This window comes from Stegostoma tigrinum, chromosome 39, assembly GCF_030684315.1.
Source record: "Stegostoma tigrinum isolate sSteTig4 chromosome 39, sSteTig4.hap1, whole genome shotgun sequence".
In the NCBI taxonomy this organism is placed as follows: Eukaryota; Metazoa; Chordata; class Chondrichthyes; order Orectolobiformes; family Stegostomatidae; genus Stegostoma; species Stegostoma tigrinum.
This window is the reverse complement of record NC_081392.1, coordinates 8,819,465-8,842,601: the sequence shown is the minus strand read 5'-3', so window position 1 is coordinate 8,842,601 and position 23,137 is coordinate 8,819,465. Positions and strand designations below refer to the sequence as shown.

At 43.9% G+C, this 23,137-nt stretch overlaps 1 protein-coding gene across 3 annotated transcripts in view; it reads right to left on the bottom strand.

Annotated features, from left to right (window-relative positions):
* Positions 1 to 3,389, bottom strand: part of LOC125447871 (reticulon-1-A-like) — a 92,670-nt gene extending 89,281 nt beyond the window's left edge. The window contains exon 1 of one of the 3 annotated variants that reach the window (XM_048522661.2): positions 3,154 to 3,389. In XM_048522661.2, coding sequence (XP_048378618.2) covers positions 3,154 to 3,211 — 58 coding nt within the window. In that variant the 5' untranslated portion in view covers positions 3,212 to 3,389. The remainder of the gene's footprint in view (positions 1 to 3,153) is intronic. The other 2 variants (XM_048522660.2, XM_048522662.2) reach the window with 2 other exon arrangements.
* Between the last annotated feature and the right edge of the window lie 19,748 nt (positions 3,390 to 23,137).

The following is a 23,137-nucleotide window of genomic DNA, read 5'->3' as shown; positions in this document are numbered from 1 at the left end:
CAGAGAAACCAAAATTGAATGCAGTATTCCAAAAGTGGCCTAACCAATGTACTATATAGTTGCAACATGACTTCCCAACCTCTTTACTCAATACACTGACCAATAAAGGCTAGCACGCCAAACATCTTCTTCATTACCTTGTCTACCTGTGACTCCACTTTCAAGGAAACCCAGACGTCTGGGTTAATGCTCTGGGAGGCATGAGGTCAGATCCCACCAAAACAGCTGGTTGATTTTAATTTCAATGAATGAATGAATCTGAAATTAAAGCCAGGGTTTTAATAATGGTGAACATGACAACGATTAATGCTTGTTGCTAAAACCCTCTGGTTCACTAATCTCCTCTAAGGAAGGAATTCTGCCACTCTTCGCTTGTCTGGTTTACAAGTGTTCTTTATTTCCCCATGGGGTGTGAGTATCACTGGCTGCATCAGCATTAATTGCCCATCCCTAGTTACCCTTGAGAAGGTGGTGGTAATCTGCCTCCTTGAACTGCCTCTTCTGGAGTACTGTGTCCAGTTCTGGTCTTCCTGTTACAGGAAAGATATTCTTAAGCTGGAATCGGTTCAGAAGAGATTTACTAGGATGTTACCCAGAATGGATGGTTTGAGTTATCAGGAGAGGCTGAATAGGATGGAACTTTTTTAACTGGGGTGTAGGAGGTTGAGAGATGACCTTACAGAGATTTATAAAATAAGGAGAGGTATAGATGAGGTGAATGTCGTGTGTCTTTTCTCTAGGGTGGAAGATTTCAAGACTGGGTCATACTTTTAAAGTGAGAGGAGAAAGCTATAAAAAAGACAAGTCAGGCATTTTTTTTACATAGAAAGTTGTTTGTGTGTTGAATGAACATCCAAAGAAGTGGGGGATGTGGGTATGACTACAACGTTTTAAAGAAGTTTGGATAAGTACATGATTAAGAAATGTTTGGAGGGATAATGGGCCAGGAGCAGACAGGTGGGACTAGTTTAAGTTTGGGATTATGGTTGGCTTAGGCTGGTTGGGCTGAAGGGTCTGTTTTCGTGCTCTATGAATCCATGCCTCCATGTGTTATAAGTAGACCCACAATGTCCTTAGAGAAGGAATTCCAGGATTTTGACCCTGTAGCAGTGGACAAATGGTGATATGTTTTCAAGTTAGGGCGGTGAGTGGATTGGAGCAGAACTTGCAGGGGCTGGCGCTCCCATGTATCTCCAGAATAACAGTAATGTGTTTGTCTCTTAACTAATTTCTGAAATGGACCTAGAAAGCCACTCAGCTCAATGGCAATTAAGATGGGCAAGAAATGCAGTAATACTTATATCCCATGAAAGATTAATGGTGAATAAATGCAAAGTACGGTACCTCACTACTGGATTTGGGACGCAGGCATCACTGTACTTGCTTTGTTTTATTTTGGGGTTCATATCTCCGGGTCATGGACACAAGTGCTACACCCTTTGTCATGGCCAACATCAAAGAGTAAGCAGGTTTGTGTGAGAGTATAGTCATTGCGTTTGTTCCCGCAATTTCTTCAATTCTTTTTCTGGGTCTTGGCCAGAGGTCCTTAAAGGAAATGTGGGAAGCCACTCAGTTACAAGAAAGAAGACCTTGAGACTTCCAAAGTGTTTGCTTTCATGGGGTCAGAAGAGGCAGGATTACTTCTCTTAGCTTGCCGTGGACTTTGCCTGATTCCAACAGCCTCCTACCTCCTATTCAACAGGCTTACCTACAGGTCTTTCTCCGATTTCTGGACTTATCAGCATTCCTGAATTTAAACAAACCATCTATGGAGGCCATGCCTTTAGTTTCCTGAGCTCCAAGCTCTGAAACCCCCCTTCCAACTTGTTTCCTTCTTTTAAGATGCTCTTTAAAATCTACCTCTTTGACCATACTTTGGTTAGCTGCCTACATGACTCCTTACATGTTTCGGCCTCATGTTTTGATTTATAATGCTCTCATGCAGTGCCTTGGGAAGTGTATTAAAGGTGCTATGTCAATGCATGTTTTTGCTGTATTAGAGAAAATGCTTGCGAGAGTGTGTGTAAGAGGATTTGCGTGTGACATTGTGTGTGTGCATGTGTGAGAAAGTGAGTGAGTGTATGCACAAGTGTTTTGTATGTGTGTATGTGTGACAGAGAGTATGTGTATGTGAGAGAGGGAGGATATTTAAGAGTGCATGTGCATGTGTATATGCATGAATGAATGAGGGCATGTGTGTAAGCATGAGTATGTGTATACAGGTCTGATTGTGTAAAATCTTCAATCTGTTGAGATTGTGTCACCTTATGCATGAAAAATATGGATAAAATTATATCTGTGTCTGTTGTGTCCACATGAGTATCTGTCCCAGTATAGGGGGGGGGCAGCATTCACATGTGGCCAGTGCCACCCCCAGTAGTACCCCCAGTCAACTCAACCCAGCTAAGGGTTGACCCTGGGCTCTTCTCCTTGTAACACAGCGCTCAGTGTTATGCTGGGTTTTCACTTAATAGCCTCAGGTGCCAGATATGGGTTTGTTATAAGTGTGTGCATGAATGTTTGTGTGAATGAGTCTATACGCATGTGTGTGAATGTATCTGTATGCCTAAATCAGAACAATGCCTCAGTATGAACATGCCTGAGTGTGAACATATCTAAGTACGGTCATGCCTAAGTGAGAATGTGCCTTGGTGAGGGTTCAGTTCAAGTCTGATCATCTTGCGGGTATTAGACAGTATACAGCAGTAAAATGCAGAGGACGCGAAAGAAGTAGAAGAGGGCACATAGACATGCAATAAAAAGCACCATAAGGGTCAAAGAGATCAGCATTAGATCCAGTCCAAAATAAAAACACAGGAGCGTTTGTTGGCTCTGATAATTACACAGAGGAAACTAGCAGGCCGCGGTAACACTGCCCGACCCCATTGATTCATTGCATGCAACCTCCCACACCGGCCAGGCAGAGACAATTCTGTCGTCCACACCCACACAGCCTCTTTGTCTTCAGGAATGGTTGCTCGATGCTTGGTTAAAGTTAAACCACCAAGGCCCCGCGGCTCAGATCTAACCACCGTTTCCAGAGAACCGGAGGGACCTGTGAGGGTTGCAGGGGTGGGACACTCTATAACTACATTTCTTGCATGCAGTCCCTGCGTCAGTTGAGAAAAGAATAGAAAATGGAGGGGAACATACTGCAGTGTCCAAACCCCAGCACCTGCCCCATCACCTGTCCCAAGTGGTGCAGGCCCATTCAGCTGGAGTCCTCGTACAGATGATGCTGAGCTGCTGGTTTAGCCGACCAGGTCCTAACCATCGTTCGAGGGGGGCTGCCTCCCTGCATTATCCCACGTCATTGTGAACAGATTCAGACAGCCTCAGTAATGCTGCTTCTCTCTCTCTCTCTTTCTCTTTCTCTCACACACAACACACTGTCAGCTCTCAGGGGATGTGGCTGAATCCAGTTTAAAGGGGAGGGGAGAAGGGGGATCGCAACAAACAGGAGGACAAAGGGAGTCAAAATAGGAAACAAAAGCATGACAGACGAAGAGCATAAACTAAAAGTAAGGAAAGAAAGAATTGGAGCATTAATAGCAGGCATGTGAATAAAAATAGGGGGAGGCACAAGAGCTAGGAGAGTGAAGTGTAAAGAGATAGAGAAGCTGATATATACTCTAAACTCCCACCTCACCAGTCATAGATATGTACAGAATGGAAACAGACCCTTCGGTCCACCTTGTCCATGCTGACCAGATATCCTAAATTAATTGAGTGTTATTTGCCAGTATTTGGTTCATATCCTTCTAAACCCTTCCTATTCATGTAATCATCCAGAGTCATGGAATCATACAGCACGGAAACAGACCCTTCAGTCCAACCAGTCCATGCTGACCATAATCTCAAACTAAATTGGTCCCACCTGCCTGCAATTGGCCTATTTCCTTCCAAACCTTTCCTATTCATGTACTTGTCTCAGTGTCTTTTAAATGTTGTAACTGCATCCACATCCACCACTTTCTCTCTTTCAAAGGTCAAGCTGAAATAAGCTGTAGGAGGAAGAATCAAATGATAACTATGTACGAAACCAATACCTCAAACAGTGGAGAGCAACTGAGCAATCCCTACATTGACAGGGAGGTGGGGAGGTTGCAGGGCAACTTGTCATGGCCTGGCCATCTTTAATTGTTGGCCTGCTGATCATTTCGAGGAGCCAAATGACAGGTCGGCCACCACTGGGTGGGAAAGTCCAGCAAAAACGGAAGGACCTTTGGGGATGATTGTTGGCAGTCAAGATGGTGGGACTTTGATGTTTTCACGGGGAATGGAGGTGTTGGGGGTTAGGGAATGGTGATGGAGGAGGGTAGTGGACAGACCATGATTGGCAGAAGGGAAGCTGAAGGTTTCCTTGAGGGATTGGGGATGGGGGTGGGGTCTATGGGGCAGCATAGAGAGGGGACTGCTGCTGTTTCTCTTGGCCCAAAACGGGTGCTAGATAAAGGCACATCTTCAAGATTCGGTAGCCTCAGCCTCCTTTTTACTGACAATTCCCAAGCTACAGGAAACCCACTTGGCAACTGCAAAATTTAAATCAAGTCCGCCAACTTATAAATAACTATGTTAATCAAACAGTCCCACTCTAGAGGCCATGCACACACAAATTTGCTGCTGCAATACCTAAACAAGTACACAGCAGACTAGGGACACATTCGTCATTAAAATATTTTACCTTATCCCTGGGCCTGTTATGCCCACCTCAGAGGCAAGCACTGGTATGTTCTTCTTCCCCTTGTACTTACTTTGTAGATAGACATCAGGCAATAACTGAACATCAAGGACTGCTTAACACAAAAGTGCAAGCACTCATCTGTTAAGGATCTGAGAGACGGACAGGTCAAGGAGGTGGGATGAGGTTAGTAGGTAGGAGATGGAGGTGCGGCTTGGGGTGGGAGGAAGGGATGGGTGAGAGGAAGAACAGGTTAGGGAGGCAGAGACAGGTTGGACTGGTTTTGGGATGCAGTGGGTGGAGGGGAAGAGCTGGGACCTGTCTGTCCTCCCTGGACTGACCTATCTCCTCCCTACCTCCCCACCTATACTCTCCTCTCCACCTATCTTCTTTTCTCTCCATCTTCGGTCCGCCTCCCCCTCTCTCCCTATTTATTCCAGAACCCTCACCCCATCCCCCTCTCTGATGAAGGACCTAGGCCCGAAACATCAGCTTTTGTGCTCCTGAGATGCTGCTGGGCCTGCTGTGTTCATCCAGCCTCACATTTTATTATCTTGGATTCTCCAGCATCTGCAGTTCCCATTATCTCTGATACAAAGTCCTTGGAGGAGGTGGCTCAACGATGGGAGAGCTCAGTACGTCAGTGTAAAAGATAAGGCTGATGCATTCACAGCAATCTTCAACCAGAAGTTCCATATGATCCATCTCAACCTTGTTCAAAGGTCCCCTGCATCACAGATTTTAGTCTTCAGCCAATTAGATTCATTTCACATGATATCAAGAAGTTGTTGGAGGTACTGGATACTGCAAAGTGTATGGGCCTTGACTACATTCCAGCAATAGTACTGATGACTCGTGCTCCAGAACTTGTTGCTCCCTAGCCAAGCTCTTCTAGAACAGTACCTGGCAATATGTAATGTCCAGTACTCAAAATGAAGGATTAACTTCCCAACCCAGCCAACTACCACCCCATCAGCATCCTCTTGATCATCATTATAATGGCTGGTAGATGTCATCAACAGTGTTATCAAATAGGATTGGTCAAGAATAACCTGATTACTGACCCCCCAGCCATAGGGTTTTAGAGTCATACAGCATGGAAACAGACCCTTCAGTCCATGCCAACCATGTTCCCAAACTAAACTGGTTCCACCTGCCTGCGCTTGGCTCATATCCCCCCAAACATTTCTTACTCATGTACTTATCCAAGTGTCTTTTAAATGTTGTAACTGCACCCACATCCACCACTTCCTCTGGAAGTTTATTCCAAATATGAGCCAAAAAATCCCCCAATGTGTTTTTAAAATCTTGTTCCCTCTCACCTTAAAAATGTGCCCTATAATTTTGAAATCCCCTACCTTAGGGAAAAGACACTTATCATTCAACATATCTATACACATCATTATTTTATAAACCTCTAATAAGATCACCTCTTAACCACTTATGCTCCAGTGAAAAAAGTCCCAGCCTTTCCTTATAATTGAAACCCTCCATTTCCAGCAACATTCTGGTGAATCTCTTCTGAATTCTCCCCAGCTTAATAACTTCCTTCCTATAACAGGGAGACCAGAACTGGCCACAGAACTCCAGAAGGGGCCTCATCAACAGCCTGTACAACCTCAACATAACATTTGGGTTCTTCTAGGGCCACTCAGCTCCTGATCCCATTACAACCTTGGTTCAAACAAGACAAAAGAGCTGAACTCCAGAAGTAAGGTGAGAGTGACTACCCTTGACATCGAGGCTGCATTTGATCAAGTCTGACATCAAAGAGCCTGAGCAAAACTGAAGTCAATGGGAAACAGGGAAAAAACCCTCCGCTGAAAGCAGTCATACCTGGAACACCGGAAGATAGTCGTGGAGGTCAGTCACCTCGGCTCCAGGACATCTCTGCAGGAGTTCCTTAGGATAGTGTCCTAGGTCCAGCCATCTTCGGCTGCTTCATCTATGACCTTCTCTCCATCATAATGTCAGAAGTCAGGATGTTCCCAAACAATTGCACAATGTTCAGCATTGTTCAAGTCTCCAAATATATCGAAGCAGTCCAAGTTCTAATGCAGCAAGACCTGAGCAATGCTCAGGTTTCATCTGAAAGTGGCAAGTAATATTCATGCCACAAAATGCCAGACAATGACCACTGCAACAAGAGATAATCTAACCACCATCCCTTGACATTCAAACCATCACTGAATCCTCAACTATCTCCATCTTGGGGTCACCAATGACCAGAAGCTGTACAGGACTAGTCATATACATACTGTGGCTACAAAAGCAAGTTAGAGGGTCAGATTCCTGCAGTGAGTAACTCACCTCCCTAAAGCCTGTCTACCATCCATGAGGCAGAGGTCAGGAGCGTGATGGAGTATGTACACTTATCTGGTTGAGTGCAGCTCCAACAAAAGTCAAGAAGCTTGACACCATCCAGGATAAAGTAGCCCACTTGATGGGTGCCACATCCACAAACATACACTCCATCCACCAAGGATGCTTAGTAGCAGCAATGTGTACCATCTACAAGATGCACTGTAGAAATACCCCTCTAAGTCACACACCATCTGACTTGCCAATATATCAACAATACTACACTGTTGCTGGGTCAAAACCCTGGAATTCCTGTCCTAAGGGCATTGCGAGATTACCTCTAGCGCATTACTGCAGCAGTTCAAGAGGCAGCTCACTGCCACTTTCTCAAGGGCAGTCAGGGATGGGCAATAAACGCAGGCCCAACCACTGACAGCCCTTGTTCAATGATTGAATTTTTTAAAAAAATGAGGCCCTTAAGTGTTTAGCTAATGATCATCTAGACTATAAATACTTCAGGTCCAGGAAGAATAAGAAAGTGGTGAGGTGAGTGCACGGCTTTATCATGTTTTGGAGGCGTTGGCGTTTGATTGGCCAGCAGACGGGACTTTCTAACTTGAGTTGTAATTATGGCATAAGGTAAACTCGCAGCTGCCTGATTTTTGGCTAAGAGTTTCTGAGCTGAAGGCCAATCAACAGACACTGCAATGCATGAGGGAGTGTGAAAATTACCTGAAAATATTTTTTTCAGGAGACTGTCACACTACTTAGGGCAGAGCGTTCTGATTTGGCTGCTGATCCTCAGAGGCAGTGGTGTATGACCAGGAGTGAGGCATGTAGGGGCACCCAACAGGCAAGAGTGCTGGATCCTCAGCCTTTGCAATTCTCCCAGAATTCTTCAATTTACCTCAATAAATAGATTATAGTTTCAGGTAATCAACTGTGAACCGTCAGCATATATTTCTACCTGTTAAAATTATAATCCCCTAGACACACCCCATCGTACATATACACCCCACACGTGCACACACACGCGCGCGCACACACACACACACATAGAACATAGAACATTACAGCACAGTACAGGCCCTTCGGCCCTCAATGTTGTGCCGACCTGTCATACCAATCCGAAGCCCATCTAACCTACACTATTCCATGTACGTCCATATGCTTATCCAATGACGACTTAAATGTACCTAAAGTTGGCGAATCTACTACCGTTGCAGGCAAAGCATTCCATTCCCTTACTACTCTCTGAGTAAAAAAACTACCTCTGACATCTGTCCTATATCTTTCACCCCTCAATTTAAAGCTACACACACACACACACACACACACACACACACACACACACACACACACACACACACACACGTCCTCTTTTTCCTTCTTTTTTCAGTTTTGCTTTAGTTTTCATTTATACTTACCTTCTAAAGAGACCTCTTTTGGTCAGAAGAGAGATCCATAACTGCACCTCCCAGTCGCGAACCATTTCAACTCCCCCTCCCATTCCTCAAATGACATGTCCATCCTGGGCCTCCTGCAGTGCCACAATGATGCCACCCGAAGGTTGCAGGAACAGCAACTCATATTCCACTCATATTGGGAACCCTGCAGCCCAATGGTATCAATGCCAACTTCACAAGCTTCAAAATCTCCCCTCCCGCGACTGCATCCCAAAACCAGCTCAGATTGTCCCCACCTCCCTAACCTGTCCTTCCTCCCAACTAACACCTCCTCCAGCCCCACTCCATCCCCTACCTACTAGCCTAATCCCGCCCCCTTGACCTGCCCGTCCTCCCTGGGATGATCTATCTCCTCCCTAACTCCCCACATACACTCACCTTTACTGGCTCCATCCCCGCCTCTTTGACCTGTCTGTCTCCTCTCCACCTATCTTCTCCTCTATCCATCTTCTGTCTTCCTCCCCCTCTCTCCTTATTTATTTCAAAACCTGCTTCCTCTTCCCCATTTCTGAAGAAGGGTCTAGGCCCAAAACGTCAGCTTTCCTGCTCCTCTGATGCTGCGTGGCCTGCTGTGTTCATCCAGCTCCACACCTTGCTATGTCTTTTGGTAGGAATGGGGTTTCTACGAGGTCCAGAGTGGCAGCTGCTTCAGAGGCAGCTCGGCTACAGAGCTGGCTGGCCAATCAAGCCCAGAGTGGGACCCTTGTTTTCTCATGGAGTGGGCTGGTGTAGCCTGGAGCGGGACTCTTGGCTGGAGGCATGGCGGAGGCCGATGAGCCCGGAGTAGGACTGTGGCTGAGGAGAAGGAAATTTTGGACTCTCTTTAAGTTATTTTTCTTTGTTTTTTCATTTTTTAAAATTTTAAGTTAATGAGAATGGCACTGATGCATGAAGACAGTATAACATTTTCATTGTATTTTGTACTGAACACACGTGATGATAAATTATTCAATTCAGTTCAATTCAGGCTTAAAATGTTTTTTAATGAGAGAGTTCTAGAGTTGGTGCAAGCTTCTCTGTATCTTGTGCATAGCCCTAAGCTGCTCAGTTACTTGCGAATCATTAACATAGTGGTTGGCAGGTAGAAGGCCTTTGTTATTGATAACCAGTCCACAGACCGATCTGCTATACATACAAACCAAACTTCCATACGCAATCCTCAGCTCCAGTACGTCTGCAAACCACACTTTAATCACTGCTTGAACCAGCGGCTGTACAAACAGTGTTCACAATGATTGTCAAGTTAACTGCTTTCGAAATCCTTCAGCAATCTTTAGCTTTAAAACAGCTATTTTCTTATATCAACCCACAACTAAAAAACACAGTTTTAAGTTTCTCCAGCTTGTCTAGATGACAGTGAGTGCTTCAGAGTGGATGAACTAACTGACAATGACAATGTGATCCAGGAAGCCATTCAAGTGGGGCAGGGGGAATCAAACCAAATGCAGTGGTTTAAAGTTTTTTTTGAGAAGGTTTGTGGCTCGGGTCGTGGATGAGTATGCAGGCATGCTCGCTGAGCTGGTGTGTTTGACTGCAGTCATTTCATCAACCTGTTAGGTAACACGGTCAGTGCGCCTTCGGTGAAGTGTTGATGTTCTATCCCGCTTGTTATTTATTTGCCTCGGTTTGCTGGGGTTGTTGGCATCACTTCTGGTTCTGTTTTTCAGTAGTTTGTATGTAGGTCCAGTTCAGTGTGTTTGTTGATGGAATTCCGATTGGAATACCAAGTCTCAGGAATTTCCCGTTTGGCTCGTGCTATTATGGATGTGTTGTCCCAGCCAAATTCGTGTCCTCATTGTCGGTGTGTATTGAGGCCAGTGAGAATTGGTCATGTCTCTTGGTGCCTATTTAGTGTTCATGTATCTGTATTGTCAGTTTTCTTCTAGTCTGGCCAATGTAGTGTTTTTCACTGTCTTAGAACATAGAACATAGAACAGTACAGCACAGAACAGGCCCTTCAGCCCACGATGTTGTGCCGACCATTGATCCTCATGTATGCACCCTCAAAATTCTGTGACCATATGCATGTCCAGCAGTCTCTTAAATGACCCCAATGACCTTGCTTCCACAACTGCTGCTGGCAACGCATTCCAGTTTGAGGGCAAAGAGAAATGGACAATGAACGTTAGCTTAGCCAGTGATGAATACATCCCATGAATGAATGGATCACAAAAAAAAAATCACATCAGCCACAACGTTATTGCATAGCGAAGCAGGCTCAATGGCTGAAAGGTGCACTCCTGCGCCTATTTCTTTCAATGTTATGTTCTAAGAAGCAGCAAGGAGTTGTTTAAGTCCCCAGATTACAATACATTAAATGCACATAGTGCACTTGAATAATATATTTACAAATATATTTTAAAAACTTCCCATTACTTCCTTGTCTTAGCACGGTATTTTGTATATTACGTTAGTTTTATTGGTTGAGGGTGTGGGGTCCTTTGTGCTCGTCAGTAGCTGTCACAGGGTGGTTATTGGTTTGTGGGCTACTCTGATACCTAGGGGTCTGAGTAGTCTTGTCGTCATCTCCGACATTTCTCTGATGCACGGTTGGGTGACTAGTGTGTCTGACTGTGTTGTGTCTTCTTGTTGTGGCCTGTTGCGGAGGTAATGGCAGAATGTGCTTTTTGGGTATCCACTCCTTTTAAAGACTCTGTGTAAGTGCTCCTATTCTGCTTTGGGTAATTCCAAGATTGCTGACAAACTTAAAGGACCCCATACCCACAACCAGTAAAACTAATGTAATATACAAAATACCCTGCAAGGACTGTGAGAAACATTACAAACTGGAAGAAAATTGACAATAAGGATACATGAACACTAACTAGGCACCGAGAGACATGACCAATTCTCACTAGTCTCAATACACATGGACAAAGAAGGACACAAATTTGACTGGGACAACATCCATAATAGCATGAGCCAAACAGAGGCACGCCAGGGAATTCCTGGAGGCTTGGCATTCCGACTGGAACTCCATCAATAAACAGGTTGAACTGGGCCCGATGTACAACCCACTGAAGAACAGAACCAGAGGTGATGCTGACCACCCCAGCAAACTGAGGCATATAAATAACAAGTGGGATAGAACACCAACGCTTCACGGAGGCACACTGACGATGTTATCTAGCAGGATGACAAAACGTCTGTAATCAAATGCACTGACTCGGTGAGCAAGACTACAACCAGGAATGTAATGGAGTTGGAGGACAGTTGTCAAGGAGTGACACCATCCTCTGCAGCAATGAGTGAGATTTCAGAAGGCTGTGTTACCTACAGGGCAGCAGGGTTTAGGACATCTGCTCGGGGCTGAAAATAAATTTACAGTAGGGTTGGGAGAACCTAGCTGTCATGGGCCATGTCAGTACCAGTGACGCGGGCTGGACAAAGACGCTCTGCATAGTAAGCATGAGAGGATAGACACCAAATTATGAAGGAAATAACAATTCAGATTATTCTCTGAGCCACATGCAAAGTGGCACAGGATAAAAAAGATAGAAGAACCAGCTCTGTGGCTCAATGACTGGCTTGGGAGAAATAGGTTCCAATTCATGAGGAACTGGCACAAGCACTAGGGGAAAGTGGGAGCTGTTCCATTGGCTTGATCTACACCTGAACCATGCTAGTCAATAACATAACCAGGGAAGTAAAGAACGTTTAAAAAAAAATAGTGAGGGCAAGGAATCACATTTGGAACAATGTGGCAAATCAAAGAGTAAAGTGATAAGGTTTTTAATTTGGGAAATAGACAGGAAGGGATAGACCAAGCAAATCTAAGAATAAATCAACAGGAAGGTTAGAGGTTACAAAAATAATAAAGCTCCATATCTGAATGCATGCAGCATTCACTTGTACCAATTGCTACAAAGTGTCAAAGAAACGAAACCAGACGGATCACCTGACATCGACCTAGTCACCGGAAAAGACAATGACAGAATCAACTCTGTTGACGCTGGAAAGTCCTGCTTACTAACATCTGGGGGCTAGTGCCAAAACTGGGAGAGTTACCTCACAGACTAGTCAAGCATCAGGAGGGCATTAAAGAAGAACAGGAAGCTAGGAAAAGGGCAGGGGTTCTATTCACTAATGATGGTATTAGAGAATAGAGAATACTGATCTAAGTTCAAAAAAAATCAGGGTACAGAAGTCGTTTGGGTAGGAATACAAAGTTATAAAGACAAAAAGATACTTGTGGGACTGGTGTACAGATCCCTCCATTAGGAATCACAATGTAGGATGAAATATAAAGCAAGAAACACTAGGAGCTTGTCAGAGAGATGTAATGCTAATTATGAGGGATTTTAATCTATGTATAGATCATTGATCTATGTGTGTATTTGTTAGATGAGCAAAGGTAGTTTAAATAAAGGGTTCATAAGACATTGTCAAGACAGTTTCTTAGAACAGCACATTCTAGAGCAAATGAGAACTAAGGCATTAGACTAGGAAATAGGATGAATTAATGGCCTAATAATTAAGGTACCCACGGGCAGCAGCAATCATAATATCATTTAATTTTACATTCTAATTGAGGGGGAGAAGAGTGGGACCAAGACTAGTGTTTTAAAGTTAAATAACGTCATATAATTAAATAAGGACACTGGCAAAATGGGTTAGGGGATAGGGATGCAATGGCAGATATTTAAGGAAATAGCTCAGAATACACAGAATAATTACATTCCAATGAAGAAGAAAAATTACAGTCGGAGTACCCATCATGTATGATTAAGTGAGAAATGGCAAGACAGAAACAAAAGGTATAAAATTGAGCAAAAATGGGGAGCACATTGGAAGTCTGGTTAGAATATTAAAAATGCAAAGTATGACTAAAAGAGTACTAAGGAAGGAAAAATTAGAGGATGAGAGAAAGCTAGCTAGAAAACTACAAAAGGATAGTAAGAATTATCAATATTAAAAAGTTAACAAAGTGAGCATTGGTCCTAGAAACTGGGTTTGGAGAATTAATGATGGAAAACAAGTGAATGGCAGATGAGCAAACAATTATTTCTTGTTGGTCTTTTGTACAAAGGATACAATCCCAGGCATAGCTAAATATGCTGAAAGGGAAGAAAAGGAAGATTCAAAAAAATTACAAATTATCAAGGAAATGATACTAAGCAACTTTTGCAGCTGTGAGCTGACAAGTCCTTGGGTCTTGATAGACTTCACCCTAAAAGAAGTGGTGAGTGATCTATTTGATGAGTCCATTTTCACTTTTGAAAATATCTTAGAATCAGTGAAGGTTCCTTTAGATTTAAACATAGCAAATGGAACTCCTTAATTCAAAAAGGGATGGAGACAGAAAGCAGGAAACTACAGGTCACTTAGCTTTACAAGGCGTTAGACCCTACTGTGAAGGACATTATAGTAGAGCGCTTTAGAAAAATTCAATTAAGTAGAGTAACATAGTTTTATAAAGGGCTAATCAAGTTTAACCAATTTATTACAGTTCTTTGAGGAAGTAATATATGCTAAGGATACAGGTGAACTGGTGAATGTATTATGCTTAAAAATTTTAGAAGGCATTTGATAAAATGCTACATCAAAGGTATTGCAGAAGATAAAAGCTCATGTGATTAAGTTTATTATGGTCACATGTATCTAGGTACAGAGAAAAAGCAGATTATACTATACAAAGATAATAGGCTGATAGAACAGGGCAAGGAATGCAATGTCACTGCTGCAAAGGAAGTGCACAAAAAGCAAGATCAGCATCAGATTTGGAATTTGAGAGGTCCATTCAGATAGCAGTTGGTGTGTCATAGGATTAGTGCCTCGCCATTTTGCAGTTTACATAAATTTCTATAAATGATAAAAGTTTTGGTTGCTAAATTTGCTGATGACCAAAGATAGGCAGGAAAGTAAACTCAGCAGAGGGCATAAGGAGGCTACAAAGGGATAGAGATCATTTAAACGAATGGTCAAAACTGTTAAATACAATATAATTTGGGAAATGTAAATTTTTCTATTTCACCAGAAAGAATAAAAAGAAAATGCGTTATCCAAATGGTGAGAGAATGCAGAACTCCACAAAGATGCAGAGGGACTTGAGATTCCTGGTATATGAATCACAAAAGGTTCATTCAGAAAAGAATTAGGAAAGCTAATAGTTATGGTTTATCACAGGGGAAATGAGTGCAAAAATGGGGAGGTTATGGGGTACTGCGCACTCTACAGGTCTCCTTGTTTAAGGAAAAAACAAATGCATTGAAAGCGGTTCAGCGAAGGTTTGCCAGAATAATATCAGGAATGGGCAAGTTGCCTTATGATGAAACGTTGGATAGGTTAGGGCTGAGAGAGTAAACAGTGACTTAATGAAAACATGTAAGATCCTGAGGAGTCTTGATCAGGTGCATGTAGGAAGAATGTTTCCTGTTGTGGGAGAGTCTAAAACTGGGGGTTACTGTTGTAAAATCTGTTAGTAGATCTGTCGTAAATTTTGATCTCAAAATGCTTAGAATCAGAGTCATAGAGTCATATAGCAAAGAAAAAGACCCTTCAGTCGAACTAGTCCAGGCTGACAAAATTTCCTAAACTTAACTAGACCCGCTTGCCTGCATTTGGCAATCCCTCCAAAACGTTCCTAATCATTTGCCAATCCAAATGTCTTTAAATGTTGTAACTGTACTGTTAAAGCAGGGATGGCGAAAGGTTACAAGGAGTAGGTGGCAAGTGGAGTGACCAGATCAACCATGATCTTATTGAATGGTGAAATAGGCTTGAGGTTGAATGTCCTACTCACAGTTCGTATGTGCAGAGGTATGAGCGAAGAAACTCCTTTATGACCTTTATGATCCTGAAATGTAGTGGTGGTCTGCTTATATGTCTCACTTTAGCAACAGTAATGCTGGTTTGAGGTTGCTGAATGTCGTCACAGTTGCAATGGCTTGATCTCTGGACAGATCCTTGTCACTGTGGTTGGTTGCCAGGTACTTTCTATTGGATGTTGAAAATGAACGAATTGCCCTGTCCTGAAACTTGTCAACTCTTACCTTGCATTCTTGTTTGCATGGCTTTCACCCTCCCTTGTTTTTTTCAGAAGTTCTTTGGCTTCTGAAAGGGTAGATTGGTGAAAGCTGGCAGATAAATTTACACTGGCCTGCCAATCAGGAGTCTTGCTGGCACTGGAGCGTTTGCAGTTAGAGTATCGCCCTAAGGTGTTTGCATTGCATAATGTAGACCTATTTGGCCTGTCTGCATTTTTGAAATGAAGGTTTCATGTATGAATCATTCTTCTGATCATGTCTTTAGTTTTGGAGTTGTGCAGAGAAGAAGCATTATTACATGCTGTCATCGGGACCAGTAATCCAGAATTCCAAAGCTGATGCTCTGGGAACATAGGTTCAAATCCCACCATAGCAGATGGTGAAATCTAAATTCAACAAAATCTGGAATTAAAAACTAGCCTAATGACAACCATGTAACCACCGTAGATTGACATAAAAAATATCTGGTTCACTAATGTCCTTCAGGGAATGAAATGTGCCATTTTTACTCGGTCTGGTCTACATGTGACTCCAGGCCCACAGCAATGGGATTGATTCTTAATAGCCCTCTGAGCAATTAGGAATGGGTAATATATGTTGGCCTAGCCAGTGACACCCTCATCCTTTGAATAAATATAAAACGTCTCTGAATGCCTGCCAGTAAGATGAGGACTGTTCTCTGTGATTGTCTCCCACGGTGCCCAAAATAAAACAGAACATAGCAATTAGAGTGCATACTTCAATTTTGCTTGATGTAGCTTGCGACTAATGGATGATAAGGTCATTAGAAAAATGGCGAAAAGATATCTTCGCCAAAGAACGTGCATGAACTTTTTGTGGTAAAATTGGCTCCTTATACTGACTGGGTGTATTGCCCTAACATAGTCTGCACTTTTTAACTGTGCTTTCAATGTTATTGTTCATATTGGATAATAGATTTTCACTTGAGAGTCTCCTCCTACAACTGAGAGTGTACTTTCAGATGTTGATCTGCTTTGTGGGACCTGGTGTCAATGCTGGAAGTAGCAACAGCACGTCAATCAGTGCGCGTGGAACTTGGAGCGAAGGTTCAGCTTATAGGGAGTGTTGTATGTGATTCATATTGATGCTACTGTTTTCTTTCCTTCTAGAGATCTACAGGGCCTGCTTGGTCTAGTGCCAGAGGAAAACCACTTGGTCATCTAATGAGAAGAGATTTTTCCTATAAACATGAGAGGCATAGATACGGTGGGCAGCCAAGGTCTTTCCCCCAGTCTAGGGGAGTCCAAAACTGGAGGGGCATAGGTTTGAGGTGAGAGAGGAATGATTTAAAAGTAACCTAGGGGGCAATGTTTTCACGTAAATGGTGTTGTGTGCAGGGAATGAGCTGCCAGAGGAAGTGGTGGAACTGGTACAATTATAACATTTAAAAGGCATCTGAATGGGTACATGAACAGGAAGGGTTTAGAGGGATGCGGGCCAAATGCTGGCAAATGGGAGTAGATTAATTTAGGTTATCTGGTTGGCATGGATAAGTTGGACTGAAGGGTCTGTTTCTGTGCTGCACAACTCTATGGCTTTAAATGTTGTTCATTTCATGATTGCCATCAGGTAGAAGTTACATTGGTTTTGTTTTATTCAGTCACAGGATTAGGGCATCACTGACTAGGCCAGCATTTACTGCCATCCCTAATTCCCCAGAGGGCATTTAAAAGTCAACAACATTGCTGTGGGTCTGGAGTTCCCTTCTCTAAAAGACTTTAGTGAACCACATGGGTTTTCCCAACAATCAAAAATGGTTTCATGGTCATCATTAGACTCCTAATTCCAGATATTTATTGAGGTCAAATTCCACCATCTGCCGTGGCAGGATTTGAACCCAAGTCCCCCAGAACTTAATAGGGACAGAGGGGGAGGCGGACTAAAGATAGATAGAGGAGAAGATAGGTGCAGAGGAGAGTATGGGTGGGGAGGTAGGGAGGAGATAGATCAGTCTGGGGAGGACAGACAGGTCAAGGGGGCGGGATGAGTTTAGTAGGTAGGAAATGGAGTGCGGTGTGTTCATCCAGCCCCACACTTTGTTATCTTGGATTCTCCAGCATCTGCAGTTCCCATTATCTCTCTCCCCCAGAACTTTGCCTGGGTCTCTGGATTAACAATCTGGTGATGATACCATGAAGCCAATGCCTCCCCTGGTGTGATCGACATTGTCTCAGGAACAATGAGGAAGGCGTCGATGTCAGATCTTACTTCTTCAAGATCCAAAGCTGTTCCCTCAACTTGAGTTCATGTGAAATCACACTGAGCTCTACTCAGTGTTAACCCTATTGGACCTTATTACCCCTACAACATTAGTCTCTACATCCCTCTCCAGAAGTCAGTAACTACTTCTTGAATGCATGGTTCTCTGGGTTATTCTCTCTATGGCTGAGTCAATGGGCTATTCCGCTGGAGCAGAGAGAGACAGGCCTTAATGCAGCTTGTAAGCTGACACTCCAGTGCAGTGTACCGCTGCGTTGGAGGTGCCATCTTTCGAATGTTCAGGGTCCTTTCTACTTGCTTGTGTGGGTGTAAAAGATTTCCATGCCAACATTTTGAAGAAGAGCAAGGGGCCCTTCCCAATATTCCTAACAATATTTATCCCCCAGTCAACACCATTAAAAGAGATCAACTGGTCATTGCTTCACAGCCGATTGTGGGAACTTGCTGTTTGCAAACTGGCTGCTGCATTGCCTGTGTTACAACAGTGACTGTACTTCAAAAAGCTTTGTTGTTGGCTGCAGTGTGTTTTCAGACACCTGATGGGTGTGAAAGACCCTATACACATGCAAGTCTTTGTTTCTCTTGCTATCAAAATAAAAGATGCAGTTGCTCATTACTAAGGAAGAACCATGGATGCCGATACGGTACACATGAAATGTTAACTGTGTTTCTTTCTCTGTAGATGTTGACTGACCTGTTGAGTATTTCCAGCGGTTTCTGATTATATTTCACCATTCCAGGATCTGCAGGAGTTGCCTGCTCTGATCACAACCTTGTAGTCAGTTTGACAATGAGATGAACTCCTGATCTCATGTCTGCACAATAAGACCGAAGAAGGAACCTTTTGGGATCTGAGTGACATGGGCTGTGATGGGATTTGTGGCAGAGTTGACTAAGAAGTCCAGCAAGGCCCATGTCAACAAGTGGCATGGCCAAGGTTCTCACTGGCAGCAGCGTGATATCAATTAAGGGGAATTCTTTCTTATTAAACACTTTACTGATGACCTGACTCACCTCAGCTTTCTATCTCACCAAACTTGGTAAACAAACTAGACATTGAGAAAACTTGTCAAGGAAGCTACAGTGAGTGCCTGGCAAATTCAGCTCATCACTTGCTCCATGCTGTATTTGAACAAGGGGCAACTCAAGGCACAGTCAACAGGCATTGACTGCACGCACCCCTCCTCCAGGATCATTGGCTTTAAGCATTTGCCAATCTCTCAACATGGCACCTCTCTGATACGCTGGCAGGGTGCTTGGAAAACACGGATCTGCATTGCAGGGTGCACTGGCAACTAATAGTGGGAGTCTGCAGAAGAAATGCTTTGCCTGCACAGACATACACCCAATTGGCATATTGGACTAGGTTGTATCTCAGGGCTTTCTCCCTTAGCACTCGCTCACTTAGCACATACCTGTATGCTTGCACCATCCCTGCCTTGTCTAGCCTTGCTAATCAACACAATTACACAACCAGGGCAGTTTGCCACATTGGTCCTCAGTCCTCATGCAAGGGATTGGACATCTTTAAAGTTTTGGTAAAGATCTGTATCATTTTGCTGTATGGCAGAGTGTGACATTAATCTCACATCTGCATTGTGTGCCAACAGCTCACATGGCAAATGCACTGAATGTGCTGCAAGCAAGTCATATCTCAAAGTCTTAGGGGAATAGTCGTCACTGAAGTCTGTGGACAGACCTGTCAGTTCAGGGGCTCCCCGCAAAGGAAGTCAAAGCAGCCTCCCGCACCAGTCCAGGGAATGGCCCACCCCTGGTTAGCATGTCCTTGGTCTGGGGGTTCTGTGCCTCTGTGGGCTGGACAATGGGCCCTGTGGCCAGTCCTGGCAGGGCTAACACAATCAGCAAAATGTACAGCACTGGTCAGGGGTCTAGGATCTTCTTGTCCAGGGCTAGCAGATCAGTCTGTTAACTGTGTCCACAGTGACTGAGGGGGAAAGGTTTGGGTGGTGTTGGGTGGTAGGTTGTGGTTGTTGGGAGCAGCAGGCGATGGTGGGGGTGAGTCTTTGCCGGGGAGATGAGACTCAGCAACTTCAGCTTTGGGCCTGGGAGGGCTGCAGGCTCGGAGGAAAGGAGGGAGGGCAATTGTGAAGTGGAACTGCAGTGTCTGCAAGGAAGGATACAGTAAGGCTAGAATAGGGGTGTTCATGCAGGAGGTAGGGGGGTGACATCCATAGTCAGGAGCACCCTGGATTCAAGGGGATCAGGGGAACGGCATGTGAGCACACTGGTATGATCACGTCAAAAGCCAGGGGCTGGAATTGGGAAAGATGAGCAGGTACAGGCACATGTAGAGGGGTTGTCTGGTGACCTGGGGAGGTGCAAAACCAATGGAAGGAATAGCAGGAAAGGAATATAGATATTCAAGGACTCACCAACATATGCAAGCCACTGGCTGAGGACTCGTCAATGTCACATTTCATGGTCCTGGAAATCAGGGATGTGAGGGGGCAGAAAATGGCTCTGATCATGTTGCAATGGGCAAGGTGATGAGCTCCAGCCAGGAAGGAGGGGCTATAGCACCCACCAATGTTAGGGATTTTGAAGAGAAAGAACATGGCACACAGACCCATGTGTACAGGACGCAAACCTACAGGGTCCCTGTCCCCCAGATTTCTTTAAGCATATCCCCAACTCAGTGTGTTTCACTCCCAGCCACAGACACTGCCTGACAACACATTGACATAGAGGCTGTGAAAGAATAGGGATGTTGTCTGATGGGGGCTACAGATGTCAGTGTGACCCAATACTACGTTTACAGCTCACTCCTCTCACTAACAAACGTTGCAGCAGGCTCTCAGCACAGACCTCCATCCATGGAACATTGTCTGTGAGGTGAAATGATGCTGATTATGTACCAATGATAAATATAGAGACAGGGCTTTGTCACCATGCCACCAAAGTGCCCTTAATAGGTTTTGTTCTTTTTCTCTCTCTCTCCTGTTAAGTCTGACTCACATCCAAGTCCCATTTCCCCATCATCTCTGGACTCACTGAACCTACACTGGCTACCAATTAAGCAAAGCCTCAATTTTAAATGTGCTGCCTCCTTGCTTTCAAATCCTTCTATGCCTTCATTCCTCTCCAAACTTCACCAGCCCCACAACTCTGAGATATCAAGTCCTTCCAATCATTCAAGCATCTTTTATTTTAATTGCTTCACCATCGGTGGCCACACATTCAACTGCCAAAGCCCTACAGTGAGAAACTTCCATCCTACACACGTCTTTCTTTCTCCTACTTTTAGATATTCTTTAACAGAAAGCAGTTGGTCATCTATATTAAAATTCCCTCATAGACCTCGATGTAAAATTTTGCTTTATAATGTTCCTGTGAATCATTTTAGGACATTTAATTATGATAGAACCCTGTTATGGAGAAGGCCAAGGCTGGTAGATGGAGGGAATAGTGGATGACTAAAGAAATGGTACTGGTCAAGAAAACGAAGGAAACATATGTCAGGTATAGACAGCAGGGAATCTCTCAAGGAGTACAAGGGCAGCAGGAGTATATTCAGGAGGAAAATCAGGAGGGCAAAAAGGAGATATGAGGTCGCTTTGTCAAATAGGGTTAAGGAGAATCCAAAGGATTTTTATCAACTATATTAAGGACAAAGAAGTAACTACGAAGAGAACAGGGCTCCTTAATAATTGGCAAGGCTGCCTACGTGTGGAGGCACGGACTCGTGAGACACTAAACAAGTATACTGCTGTGGAGAAGGATATGGAAGCTAGTGAACATGAGAAAATAAACAGCGATATCTTGAAAAACATCCATATTAGAGAGTAGGAGGTGCTGAATGTCCTAAGCTACATAAAGGTGGATAAATCCTCAGGACCGGATTGGGTGTACCCTAGAACTTTGTGGGACACTACAGCCCCTTGCTGAGATAAGTGTATCATAGGTGAGGTGGCAGATGCCTGCCGTTTGGCTAATGTGGTGCCATGATTTGAGAAAGGTGGTAAGGAAAAACCAGGGAACTATAGACCAGTGAGCCTGACATCGGTGGTGGGCATGTTGTTGGAGAGGATTCTGAGGGACAGGGTTTACATGTATTTGGAAAGGCAAGGACTGATTAGGGATAGTCAACATCATTGAGTGTGGGAAATCATGTGTCACCAACTCAATTGAATATTTTGAAGAAGTGGCAAAGAGGATGAAAGCAGAGTGGTGGACATTCTCTATGTGGACTTCAGTAAGGTTTTCCATAAGGTTCCACTCAGTAGACTGGTTAACAAGGTTAAATCAAATGGAATTTGGGGAGAACTAGCCATTTGGATAGAAAATTGGCTAGGATGTAGGATCCAGAAGGTAGTGATGAAGACCTGTGACCAGTGGTGTGCCACAGGGATCGGTGCTGGATCCATTGCTTTCTGTCTTTGATATAAACAGTGTGACATCAAGATTCGTGGTGTAGTGTACAGCAAAGAAGGTTGCCTTAGAATACAACAAACTGTTGATTGGATCCGCTGATGGACCATGGAGTGGCAGATGGAGTTTAGTTTAGATAAATGTGAGGTGCTAGATTTTGGTAGAGCAAATCAGGGCAGGACTTACACACTAATTGGTAAGGTCCTGAGAAGTGTTGCTGAACAAAGAGACCTAGGGGTGCAGGTGCATAGTTCCTTGAAAGTGGAGTCACAGGTAGACAGGGTTGTGAAGAAGGCGTTTGGTAAGCTTGCCATTATTGGTCAGTGCATTGATTGTAGCAGTTGGGAGGGTATGTTACAGCTGTATAGGACATTGGTTAGACCACTTTTGGAATATGCATTCAATTCTGGTTCTCTTTGCCATGGGAAAGATGTTATAGAGTCATAGAGTCATACAGATATACAGCAAGGACACAGTCCCTTCAGTCCAACTTGTCCATGCTGACCAGACATCCTACATAAATCTAGTCCTATTTGCCAGCATTTGACCCATGTCCATCTAAACCCTTCCTATGCATAGACCCATCCAGATGCCTTTTAAATGTTGTAACTGTACCAGCCTCCACCACTTCCTCTGGCAGCTCATTCCATACATGCACCACCCTCTGTGTGAAAACGTTGCCTTTTGGGTCCTTTTTATATCTTTTCCCTCTCACCTTAAACCTATGCCCCTCTCGTTTTGGACTTCCCAACCCTGGGGAAAAGACCTTGTCTATTTATCCAATTCATATCCCTCATGATTATATAAATCTCTATAAGATCACCTCTCAGCTTCTGATGCTCCAGGAAAAATAACCCCAGATATTTCAACTTTTACCTACAGCTCACAACTTCCAGCCCGGCAACATCCCTGTAAATCTTTTCTGAGCCTTTCAAGTTTCACAACATACATCCCATAGGAGGTTGACCAGAAATGCATGCAATGTTGTTAAACTTGAAAGCATACAGAAAAGATTTACAAGGATGTAGCTGGGTTGGAAGGTGTGAGCTATCGGTACAAGTTGAATGATCCGG